Here is a 13,488-nt window from a genome sequence, read left to right as displayed (position 1 = left end):
AACCAAAATTAGACATTTAGAAGCTTTAAATAGCAGTTTTGATACCAAAGAAAATCAGAAGACACTTTTGGTGTGTAGGCAAATTTGGAGAGCTGAATATGGAAATGCAACTAGGAAGAATAGATATTCTGTGAGGGAAAGATAGAATAAGTGGCTTGAAAGCAGCGAACAGTGGTGTAACACAAGACTTCAAGGTGGAGACGGGGCAGGTCGAAACAAAAGGAATAATTTCACGTTTCAAGACTGAGCAGGTGTTTCACAGCACTCTGCACCAGGTTAAAGGGTAGAGGAGGAGATGCAGATGTAGTGCTCTGATTTCTACGTTGGTAGGAATGTCTACTTTCTGGTTTTGTTCATATGCCAGGTTGGTTTGGCACAGAGGAATTTTCTCATATTGGAACAGACCAACTGCATCTGCATTTTCTTCCAATTTCATGGTTTGTAGTTAAAGTTTTAATATATATACTACTTACTTTGGCATTAGTTTTTCCCCCAGTTTATCAGTTGTCCTGATAATATTTAAGGAATAACATCTGACATCACTTATTTTCAATGTTAACTTTTGACATTCAAAGTGGATAAGTCTTTCAATAATATTTATAAATCACAGTGAACTTTCATGTTGTATTTAACAAAAAAGCCAAAGTATATGGAAACTGCTAAAAGGAAGGCTAATTCAACGGGAACATAATAATACTGAGAGAGTTTAATATCTCACATTTAAAAAGATCAAAACAAAAAGGACCTAGAAGATATAATTAATAAAATAAATGAGATTAATATGTATATAGCCCAATGAGACTAAACACTCTTTAGAACACTCTTTTAAGTAAACTTAAGCTACAAAATAAAGCTTGCACGGCAATAAAACTGAAACTTTATAACAAAATAAATTCTTAGCATATGTAATTACTTGATCAGAAAATAAATCTTACTAAAAGCTGTAGGTCCTTTTAAAAATAGTGACAGTGGGAAACCCCACATTTCGAATGTACCCAAAGCAGCATTTAGAGACAAATTCTTAACTGCTGAAGCTTCTCTTACTAAATAAGAAAAATAAAGTTAAATGAGTTTTGTTTGAACTCAAAAGACTGGAAAAATAACAAAGCAAATTAAAAAAAAGAAAGAAGAAACTGTAAATAAAATTTGAAATTAATTAATTGTAAGTTGGGTTTAAAACAGTCCAATTTAGGGTCAGGTGCTGTGGCACAGCGTGCTAAACCACTGTTTGCAGTATCAGCATTCCATAAGGGCGCTGGTTGGAGTTCTGGCTGCTCCACTCCAATTCAGGTCCCTCCTAATGTACCTGGGGAAGCAGTAGAAAATGGCTCAAGTACTTGGTACCCTGCCATCCACGTGGGAGGCCTGCAAGAAGCTCCTGGCTCCTGGCTTAGGCCTGGAGCAGCCCTGGCTGTTGTGGCTGTTTGGGAAGTAAACCGGCAGATGGAATATTTCTCTCTCTGTCCAATTTATAGTAACTAAATCTGGTTGTTTTGTGAATAAATTAGGTAAATTTCTGGATACTAGTAACTCAAAGAGAAAATAATCATAAATTTGGAAGTGGTTAAGCAAAAATTAGATAATAGTATGTACAAATTAATAATAGTAAATTTAAAAAATCTAGTTGAAAAATGGTTATTATTTGGAAAAATTTTAAACATGGAAATTGACCAAAATAGTATTTAGGATAATTCTTTCATATCTTGAAAGAATAAATTTTGTTTTTTGTAAAACTATTTTAGATCATGAGTATAAACTTTCCTGGTAAATGTATCACAGCAGGCTCTGATAACAGAATCTCAGAAAAAGAAAATAAAAAATTGAGAAATTATGGGATCAATCTTACTTAGCAGTATATAAAAGCAAAAATCCAAAATCACATCTTACATTTAAGTCCAGCAGTGAAAATGTAGATTTTATTCTCAGTGCAAATATAGTGGATCTGTGATTATTTGTGAAATGTGATTATTACAAAGGGGCTTCCAGTAGGTGTTAAAAAGTCACACAATGAAATTCAGCAATCACTTCCTGGCAAGTATGTAGAATAATTTTTTCCTCTGTTAAAAAAAGTTTGACAACAAGGAAAGCTGTTGTTTCTTCTGTTATTTAACATTGTTCTGAAAGTTCTTTCCAGTGCATTAAGATAGGAAATGGAAACTAGAAGATGATTATAACATAACAGGATCTCAAAATGTTTACTAAGATAATTCCACAATGAAATCTGAAAATAGGGATTTTATAAATGATTATTTTTTTAACTTAACAAGTTAAAGATAATGAGCTGAAAACCATTAGCATTAGTAATAGATGGTTATTTATTGCATGGTATTATAGAACAGTCAGATACAAAATTAATAACCTCCTTATGCTAACTAGAAAGCTTAATAGAAAAAGATCCAATTTCTATGGAGTTCAAGATTAAGTTTATTAGGAATTGTGAGGCAACATAGATTTATACGAAGAAGACTGAACATCTTTACTAATGTATTTTTTAAAAACACTTGAATGAATGAACAAATAGTACAATACTTGTTGGATAGACAGAATATTATAAAGATTTCTATTATCTTCAAATGAATTTGTTGGCTTAATGAAATTCCAATTAAAATTCCAGTCAAATTATTCTATGCAGAATAGGCTGGAAAAATGGAAATTATTTGGAAACAAAGCAAACAATAGGGATTTGTACCATCAGATAAGATATAATAGAGCAGTACTTGGGAAATAATAGGCAGACAGGCATCGGGACCCAATGACCTAGAAACATGTACAAATATAAATAGTCAAAACAATGAATAAGCTACAAAATAAAAGATCAGTAACACTGAATGAATGAAAACAAAAATAATTGTCGATACACTATAAACAATATAAAAAGCAGTCTGAGCTTCACAGAGCTGTGAAGAGGTCAAGAAGTTGAGTTTAATTTATTTAGTGGATGAAGGTTCTTTGAGAGGTGGAGACACTTAAGCAGGCTGGAAAAAATATTAGCTCAAATAACACATCCATGACCTTCTTTCCTTCCCATCTTTTTTCTGAAATAACATAGCAATCTTTTTTTTTTTTTTTTTTTTACAGGCAGAGTGGACAGTGAGAGAGAGAGACAGAGAGAGAAAGGTCTTCCTTTTGCCGTTGGTTCACCCTCCAATGGCCGCTGTGGCCGGCGCACCGTGCCGATCCGAAGGCAGGAACCAGGTGCTTATCCTGGTCTCCCATGCGGGTGCAGGGCCCAAGCACTTGGGCCATCCTCCACTGCACTCCCTGGCCATAGCAGAGAGCTGGCCTGGAAGAGGGGCAACCAGGACAGAATCCGATGCCCCGACCAGGACTAGAATCCTGTGTGCCAGCGCCGCAAGGCGGAGGATTAGCCTGTTGAGCCACGGCACCGGCAACATAGCAGTCATTAGGCATTTGGTGGTTTGAGAGACAGAGGATGTAGAGAAGAGACCACGCTTGTGGGAAAAGGGTCAACAACCGGTCTCAGGATGCCAAGTTGTGGAGGATAGATCCCGAAGTCCCCAAGCTTTCTAGTTTAGGCAGACAAAATATTTGCCAAGATAGGTGTCACCTAACTGAGAGGTTCTTAGAATTGCTGTAGCTGGGTTGGAAACCCAACCAACCAGAGGATCCTGGATCACTTTTGTCAAAATTGAAGTGAGTGGCCACCTACCACAGGGACCAAGACAGATTTGGATCACACAGTGTCTCCCAACCCCTGGAACTTACCCAGTCATTTTGTTAGCATTGTATGGAGGTGACTCTACTTTTTTTTTTCCTAATGATTATTTATTTGAAGGCAGAGTTACAGAGAGGCAGAGAGAGAGAGAGAGAGAGAGAGGGAGAGAGAGAGAGAGAGAGGTAGGTCTTCCATCCGCTGGTTCACTCCCCAGATGGCCACAATAGCTGGAGCTGTGCTGATCCAAAGCCAGGAGCCAGGAGACTCCTCTGGGTTTCCCACATGGGTGTAGGGGCTCCAGGACTGGGGCCATCTTCCACTGCTTTCCCAGGTTGTAGCAGAGAGCTGTATCAGAAGTAGAGCAGCCAAGCCTGGAACCAGCGTCCACATGGGATGCCGGCATTGCAGGCGGTGGCTTTACCCATATGCCACAGCGCTGGCCCCGTGGCTCTACATTTTCACACTTAGATTTTTGATCCCATTGATTATGTTGAAGCATGGTTTTGCTGTAGTTGACCGGTTCTTACCAAAAGAAGAACGTATTCCAGAAAATATATACCTTTTAGGAAAAATAGGTCATAAGTATCAATAGAGGGCTAGTGAGAGCCTTCATAGTATTTGGAGAGGATGGTGGGATTATCACCAGAGTCCATAATTAAGAAAATAAGGTTGGCCGGCGCCGTGGCTCAACAGGCTAATCCTCCGCCTTGCGGTGCCGGCACACCGGGTTCTAGTCCCGGTCGGGGCACCGATCCTGTCCCGGTTGCCCCTCTTCCAGGCCAGCTCTCTGCTGTGGCCAGGGAGTGCAGTGGAGGATGGCCCAAGTGTTTGGGCTCTGCACCCCATGGGAGACCAGGAGAAGCACCTGGCTCCTGCCATCGGATCAGCGCGGTGCGCCGGCCGCAGCGCGCTACCGCGGCGGCCATTGGAGGGTGAACCAACGGCAAAAGGAAGACCTTTCTCTCTGTCTCTCTCTCACTGTCCACTCTGCCTGTCAAAAAAAAAAAAAAAAAGAAAAGAAAATAAGATTAAGAGTTAAGACCCCCTGCTGGTGAAGAGAGAAAGTTTAGCAGGTATCTAAAATGCTTAGCTGTTGGTATCCAGAAGCAGGAGGGGCTAGGAGCTTGCACAAGATGGAACCAAAGAGATTGAAATCTGTTGGAAGCAGGGAAGCTTATCTAGGGTCAGTCCTCTGTAGTTTTCCTCTCAGGGGTAAAGAGAAGTATCCATGTTACTGTATTTTCAGTCTAGTTGTGTTCCACCAACATCATGCCTTCAACTCTTCCTCCTTATCCTAGAGATGCATCAGGTCTTGTTGCATTTATTTTGTGGCATGATTGGCATTACTTTTGCAAGGTCAAAATGTGATATCTGGTTATTGCTTCATAACCAGATATCACAGCCTAATTTATTTATGAGACACAACAGTTTTGGATGTTGTTCTTTGCATAATTTTAGTGATAACATTCATTACAGATTTATAATTTTGGTGTGTTTTTGGAAAGTTTTACAGGTCTTTTTGACTGACTTTATCTTCTTGCATTAGGAGGAATGAGACCCTCCTTGGAGCCAAAAGAGTAAAACATAAGGAAAATGCTGTTTCTAAAAAGGCAAAGAAACCTTTCAAGAAGTTCAAAGCTGCAGTAATGGAAATTGGAAGAGTAAGTTTCTTACAAGTTTTGATTTTTAAGCTAATGACATTAAGAGATCCAAGAATCTAGATATGATTGGCTACTTTTTAATTTATGATCAATCAAAAGGATATTATTTTACACTTTATAATTTTATGTTGACTTTAAAAAAGATTTATTTTATTTATTTGAAAGGCAGAGAGAGAGAGAGAGAGAGAGAGAAGAGAGAGAGAGAGATACACAGGCCTTCCAACTACTGGTTACTCCCCAAATGGCCACAATGGCTAGGGTTGAGAGAGGCTGAAGCCAGGAATCAGAAGCTTCAAACAGGTCTCCCACACGGGTGGCAGAGGCTTTAGCACTTGTGCTGACCTCCGCTGACTCCTCAGACGCATCACAGGGAGCTGGATTGGAAATGGAGCAGCTGGGTCATGGACTGACTCCCATAGTGGATGCCAGCGTTGCAGGCAGCAGCTGTGAACCTGCTATGTCACAGTTCCAGCCCCTATGTTGACTTTTTATTTTTTTCTTCAATTCTTTTTTTTTAAATTTTATTTAAGGTATACAAATTTAATGCTTTTCATAAATACAGATTTAGGGGCTGGCGCCGCAGCTCAATAGGCTAATCCTCCGCCTAGCGGCGCTGGCACACCGCATTCTAGTCCTGGTCGGGGCACTGGATTCTGTCCTGGTTGCCCCTCTTCCAGGCCAGCTCTCTGCTATGGCCAGGGAGTGCAGTGGAGGATGGCCCAAGTGCTTGGGCCCTGCACCCGCATGGGAGACCAGGAGAAGCACCTGGCTCCTGGCTTCGGATCAGCGCAGCGCGCCGGCCACGGCGGCTGTTGGAGGGTGAACCAACGGCAAAGGAAGACCTTTCTCTCTGTCTCTCTCTCTCTCTCACTGTCCACTCTGCCTATCAAAAAATAAAATAAAAAATAAAAATAAAAAAAGAATATTTAAAAAAAATACAGATTTAGGAACATAGTGATTCTTTACACCCAACCCTCCCTCCAGCTCATGCTCCCGTCCTTCTTCCTCCTCACTTTCTTATTCCCACTCTTAGTTTTTACAAAGATCTATTTTCAGTTTACTTTATACTCATAAGATTAACCCTACACTAAATAAAGAGTTCAACAAGTAGTATGAAGAACAAAAACTGCTGTTTCTCAACAGTAGAAACAAGGGCTGTAAACAATCATCAAATCTCAAAATGTCAATTTCACCCCTTTTAATTGGAATTTTTTTGTCTATGGGGGTACTTCTGTTACTTTTAATAACAATTTTCATTGAGCGATATAAAGAAGCTATTTCAGTATCAAGTGATAAGCATTATGAGTAGATTATACTTTTATGTTCCAAGTTTAAATTTATTTAATTTGTGATATTTTTGTTATTTCCTTTGTTAAGAATGTAGATATGAAACCAAAAAGAAGACAGAAAAAAAGGGATACTATCAAGGAATTTTTTGCCAAAAATCCAGTAATTTTTGAAATGCCGGAATATGAAAGGTACTAATTGATTCATTCAACTAGTTTACATGAGGGATCCTATGTGTCAGGCATTATGTAGAGTACTGAGGATACACTGATGAACCAGGCAGTTAAAATCACTGCCCTAACGGAAGTTACATACTAATGAAGGGTCACAGTCAACAAGTAAACACTCACATAAGAAAACAGCTTGAAATTTGGGTTACTTTTCTGAAGGAAATGAAAATGATGATATGCCATCGGATGATTGGCTTTAGCATTATTAGTGGCAGCAACAGTTTAGAAAGGGTGGTCAGAACCAAGCTGGCAGACTTCTTTCAATTATCACTGGACCTAGTATCCACTTTAACATTTTTAATTGACATATAATATTTGTACATCTTTATGGGGGTCCAGTATAATCCTTTGGTACCTGTATTCAATGTATAATGATCAAATCTGGGTAGTAAGCATTAGTCATTTCTGCATGTTGGGAGCCTTCAGAATTTATAGTTATTTTGAAGTACATCATAAATTGGTATAGATAATAGGTACCTTATTGTGCTGCAGACTACTTAGTACTCTTTGTATTTGTTACCCAGCACCTCTCTATTCCCTTTCCCTCCTCCCCTCCTGGTCTCTAATGACCACTACTCTATTCTCTTCTTCAGTGGTTTTTGTTCCACATAAGGGAGAACATGGGTATTATTTTTTTTCTTTGCTTGGCTTATTTCACTTAATATGATATTCTTCAGTTCCATCTGTGTTGACACAAATGACAGGATTTCATTATTTTTTATGACTGAATAATATCCCATTGTGTATTTTCCCCACATTTTCTTTATCCAATCATCTATTGATGTACTTCTAGGTTATTTCTAAATCTTAACTATTGTGAATAGTGCTGCAATAAACATGGAAGTGCAGGTATGTCTTTGCTATAAAGACTTCATTTCCTTTGAATGTGTACCCAGTAGTGGGGCTGGATCATATAATAGTTTTACTTATTTTTTAAAACATTTTTATTTGAAAGACACAGAAACAGAGTAGAGAGTGAGTGAGCTAGTGAGTTAGTATGTGCTCCCATCCACTGGTTCACCCTCCAAATGCCTGCAACAACTGGGCTGGGCCAGGTCAAAGCCACGAGCCCGGAACTTACTACAGTTCTCCCATTGGGTGGAAGGGATTGAATTACTTGAGCCATTGCCTGCTGCCTCCCAGGGTGCACATTAGCAGATAGCTAGAGTTGGAAGCAGGGATAGGACTTGAATTGATCTTGGTATAGTCCACTGGTCTTATTCAGATTACAGCAATTTTACATGCAGACATGTGTGTATGTGTGTGTGTGTGTGTATTTAGTTCTGTGTAATTTGTAGCACTCATGGGACCATCATCATAGTCAAGATAAGGTACAATTCTATCCCAAAGATCTGCACCCTACCCAGATCCCAGGCTGACTATGCTACCTTTTTATAGTCATAGCCATCTGCCTTTTTCTATGCCTCCCAATCTCTGGCAACCACTTTTCTGTTTTTCATCTCTATAATTCTGTCATTTCAAAAATCAGGGAAGCACTTATGTTCACTGGATTATTATAACTGGTATAAATGAGCAGGCAGATCAGGAGGTATACAGGGCAAGGTCCAGAAAGTTCCAGAGCACAAGAGCTTCTGTTCCTGTAGGATTGAGTTGTGACCCCTCTTGGCTTGTGTTTGCCTTTGGCAATGTGGACGCTCTCTGAACCTTGTTCGATAATTTTTAGAATGGGGGGCCAATGTCGTGGCATAGTGAGTTAAGCCACTGCTTGCAATGCTGTCATCCCGTATTGGAGAGCCAGTTAAAGTCCTGGCTGCTCTGCTTCTAATCTTACTAATGTGCCTGGGAAAGCAGCATGAGATGGCCAAGTGCTTGGGCCCCTACCAACCACGTGAGACACCTAGATAGAGTTCCAGGCTCTTGGTTTTGGCCTGGTGCAGCACTGGCCATTGTAGCCATTTAGGGAGTCAACCAGAAGATGAAAGGACTTTTTTTTTTTTTAATCTCTCTGTCTCACACTCTCTTTTTGCAACTCTGCCTTTCAAATAAGTAAATAAATCTTTAAGAATGTTAGAACCCAGTTTTCAGCCACTCTCCTCTCCATGATTTGCAGATGAGTCAGAGTTCCTACCTCTAATCATGTGTTTGATCTTTACGGTGACCTGTCCCCATCCTGGGTCGCCTCAGTAGCATGGATTCAGGTATATTCTGAGGGACTTTCTGTGAATTACAAAAAAATTTCTATCACTTTGGAAATTAGGAAGATTTTAGGAGCTTTGTCTAAGGAAGAGTGGTAAAAAACAAGTGCATACACATAAATATTTTTATCTATTGATTCAGTTTCTTTAAGATAGACTATATCTCTAAGTTTGTGAATTTTTTAGTCTTTTGATGAATTATTTTCTAAGAAATTGTCCATTTTAACTTGTTTTTAAATTTATTTATAAAATCTGTTTTACTCTCATTATCTTTTGAATTTGTTATACCTGTAGTTGCGTACTGGTTACATTCTTAACTTCTTGAATTTCTGTCCTCTCATGGTTTTGCAGTTTGACCTACGAGAGGTGGTTTATTTTTCAGTCTTCGAAGAACCAAATGTTATCATTGTTGATCCCTTCTATTATGTGGATTTTTTCCATTACTTTTTTACTTTCATATTCTTCACTTCCTATCTTCAAAAATATTTATTTATTTGAAGGGCAGTTACACGCACATACACACACACACATACAGAGAGAGAGAGAGAATGAGAGCAAGAGTGTAAGAGATATCTTTTTTTTAAAAAAAAAAAGACTTATTGATTTACTTTGAAAGTCAGAGTTACACAGAAAGAGGAGAGGCAGAGAGAGAGAGAGAGAGGTCTTCCATCTGCTGGTTCACTCCCTAAACCTTGCACCCCTTAGCTGACATTCTCACTTCCCCAAACTCCCTTCATTCAGTTCCATGCAACCACTAATCTGCTTCCTGCCTCTTTGGATCTGCCTGTCTGAACATTTCCGTGCACATGGACCTGTTCAGATGTACATGTAGTCTGTTGTGGTTGGCTTCTTTCACTTACCATGGTTTCAAGGTTTGAACATGTAGCATATAGCAGTTTTTCATTTCTTTATTGCTATATAGCTTTTCCATTTTATGGATATACCATACTTGGTTTTTCATGCATCTCAGTTGATGGACATTTGGGTTGCTTCCATTTTTTGGCTATTATGAATAGTACTCATTCATGTTCAATTTTTGGTGTAGGCAACTTTTCATTTCTCTTGAGTACCTACCTTCCATCTTTTGGTTAATTCAGTTACTCTTTTTCTAACCTTTATGTGCTGACCTCATATAATTTTGAGATTTTGGGGTGTAGATTCAAAATTTTTGAGAAAAAAAAGTGTCACAACTAGCCAACAACTGTAAAATGCCTCCATCTTTTGCTTCTGGAGACACAGACCTGGTGTTAAGAGCTGCTTTGGTGATGGAAATGGAGGCATTCTAAACCCTTTGCAGAATGGCTGGTTGCTTCTTTCCAAGCCTCCTGGGGGGTCTATCAGTACCTTCTCAAGATACAGAGGAAGTCTGTCCCCTTGCTGATCTCCCTGACTCTCTCAGTCTTAATGGTGGGGGAAGACACATCCACCAATACTTCTTGACCTCACTTTTATGTTGGAAATTATAACTTTTATGGTAGTTATTAGAAAGATTCATCTTTTTGGGAAACCAAGTAACATATTGCTAAAAACAAACCTTTGAATTAAAAGGAAATCAGCAAAATACAAAATACTTAGAACTGAAGGTAAAAACTACAAGTCAAAAAGAAGCTTCTTGCCTTCCTTTCTTTCTCAAATGTCCACTTGGCTACAAATCTGTCTTCTTTCCCTCCATCTCCCTTTTCTGTTTTCTACTCAGTGTGTGTTCATTAAGAATCAGAGCCGTATCCATATAAGTGAGCAAGGTGCTTTAACTTCCTGCTGGGATCTGTTTTTTTTTTTTCTTTTTTTTTTAATCGTTTCACTTCTCTCAAATAAATCAAATACAGTAGGACTGACTAGTTGGGCCATGACCCTTCCAACAGTTAAAAAATATGACAGAAGTATTTTGATGAAAGGAAATTATGCTCTATAAACAACTGTGTGATTATAGAAATAATTGAGCTACTTTGACTTTTGATAGGATTTCTTAAAAAATGAGTATATGTTATACTTAGAATCTGAACAGTTTGTTAAAATTTAATTACTTTTTTCTGGAGCATATGGAATTTGCATTTAAGAAGTTATTTCATCTATATTCAACTGATGTTTTATTTCCTCTGGAGTCTAGTGAATGTTAGACAAAATTTTGCTTTCTTGTTTTTTTCCTTAAGGACCAATCCAGAGAAGTGATTTTCTTGTTTAATACTGAAGTTAGTTGATGGATGTGAACATTATGTCATAATTTAATTGTTTAATCTCAGCAGCCTTTATGGAAAGCGAAAGCTTGGTTTGGTGTGCGATGAGGACACAGACATCAGAGAGAGCGAAAGGCTATGTGTAGTGTCTGTCTCTGATGCTAGTCCTTGTTCTTGCGTTGCTGTCCTATTTCACATTTAGCACTGAGGAAGTGATAAATGAGCCAGAAATATTTGCATAAGAGCAGTCAAGTGACTTCATAATGCATTTTGTACAGATTGGAATCATTCTTTTTTATTAAATATCTGCAAGTTTTTGTGTAATTTTGAAACATCTTTATCCCTTGGCAGAAATAAGAGAGCTGATGTTAGAAAAATAGCATATCGATGCCTGACACATTATTTGAATCCTATAATATTAAATTATATTCAAAGAAAGAGGTTTCATCAAGTATTTCTTGAGGAGATGCCCTGGAGAGCTCAGATGAACCTGTATCTGGCAAGCACGCACTTTAACCTGCTTCTACAAAAGCTAAAGGAGCATCCAAAGACGAAATCTGGCACCTCACATGCAACAGTCAGGTATGGCAACACATAATATACTTTTAGTCCCATGAACATGGGTTGTATTTGTATGTTCAGGGCTACAGTATTGTTCACAACTTAAGGAGGTTTCCAGAGTGCCTCTGTCTTTATACTTGTCATTGGTGTATTTCTTAATTTCTTATCTCAGACTTTTTTCCGAACAAGTGCTGCATGTAAGTGCTTAGAAGTACTCATATGTGTATGTTTTTAATGTATTTGTTTCTCCAGCCTTCAGTACAAGGGTAAAGTGTAATTCCAAGAGAAACTTAGCATGAATTTTATAACTGTAGCTATTAGTAGGCATTAGGTAAATCTCTAGTTCATTTAGAGGTATATGTTAAGCCTTATATAAACGGAGATCATATTTTCTCATGTAATGTAAGCTTTCATCATTAATTCAACAGGCTGTTTTGATCTCTTACTGAGTGTTTTTGACTAAGTGTTGTGGGAGATATATTAGAAGATTACAATATGGAATGCTGTGAAACCATTAAAAAGCTGATATAGTCATCATTCAAAAATACTTGTGGAGTTCCTGTTCTCTAAAAGAGGTCTTCAAAAAGTTCATAAAAATGTGTATTATGAAAAAACTATACATGATTTCAAAATGTTTTACACTAAAATAAACCTATCTTTTCATTTCATTTTTCCATGGCACTGAGCCAGGTGTTATGGGTATGCAAAGACGAAGAGGATATACAAGTTAGAGTGTTATAGAGTACACAAATGTTCACAAAGAGCAGTAATTAATTGTGGAAGGTTAAGTACTCATATACTAGAGTCTTCTTTGTTCCTGGAAGGAGATTTGTTTCTGTTTAGAATGAACAGGAAAGCTTTCATTGGGAGGGCCGTTAGGATTTGGTTTTAATGGATAGGCAAGGTTTAGAAGTGTACAGATATGGAAGTAGATATTCTTGTAAAATTATTTATTTAATTTATTTGAGAGTCAGAGGGATTGAGAGAAAGACAGAGACTGCAACAGAGGGAGAAACATAAGAGATCTCCCATCCATTTGCCCACTCCCCAAACATCTACAATAGCCTACTGGTGTCCCAAGCTGAGAGGTGGGAACTCAGTCCAGGTCTCCTGCATGGATGGCAGGGACCAACTATTTGAGCCATCACCTGCTGCCTCCAGGGTACACATTTGCAGGAATCTAGAACTGGGAGCAGAGCTGGGACTTGAACCCAGGTGCTCTGATATGGGATGTAGGCATCCCAACTGGCAATTTAACTGCTGGGTCAAATCCCCACCTGAGTAATAGGCAACTTTTGATAGGAGAAGTACACAACTCAGAGCCTAGGAAAGAAATACAGGATGGGAACAAATAGTGTAACTGGCGTCTAGGGCATATGAGAGTGGTGTGAAATATTTAGAAAAGTAAGTTGCTACTAGATCACGGAGGGCCTGTCAAATCTGAGCTTTATTTTATCCACAGTGGGAGCTTACTGAGAGCTTCTGAGGAAGAGGAGGGCCGTGATAAGAAATTCCTCTGGCAGCCACATATCAAATGGACTGGAGGGAAGAAAGACTCAGAAAAGATATGAATTAAGAGGGTATTTATTTTAACACTACAGTGGAGGAAACAAAATGCAGGTTGAAATACATAATGAACTTGTCCCAATTTCTGTTTCTCCAGAGCTTTGATAAAATCACTGGCAGGCTGAACTTTTTGAACCTTTATGGAATTGCTCTGGTTGGATCCCTTACTTATGTGGA

The 13,488-nt window shown here is 38.6% G+C and overlaps 1 protein-coding gene across 1 annotated transcript in view; it reads left to right on the top strand.

Annotated features, from left to right (window-relative positions):
• Window positions 1-13,488, top strand: part of CFAP54 (cilia and flagella associated protein 54) — a 360,163-nt gene that overhangs the window by 136,347 nt on the left and 210,328 nt on the right. The window contains exons 31-33 of the mRNA XM_062202023.1: window positions 5,223-5,337; window positions 6,715-6,815; window positions 11,536-11,766. Of these exons, the coding sequence (XP_062058007.1) occupies window positions 5,223-5,337; window positions 6,715-6,815; window positions 11,536-11,766 (447 nt within the window). The remainder of the gene's footprint in view (window positions 1-5,222; window positions 5,338-6,714; window positions 6,816-11,535; window positions 11,767-13,488) is intronic.

Source organism: Lepus europaeus, chromosome 10, assembly GCF_033115175.1.
Source record: "Lepus europaeus isolate LE1 chromosome 10, mLepTim1.pri, whole genome shotgun sequence".
Lineage (NCBI taxonomy): Eukaryota > Metazoa > Chordata > Mammalia > Lagomorpha > Leporidae > Lepus > Lepus europaeus.
Note: the sequence above shows the minus strand (reverse complement) of the source record. Positions and strands in the feature narration are given on the sequence as shown.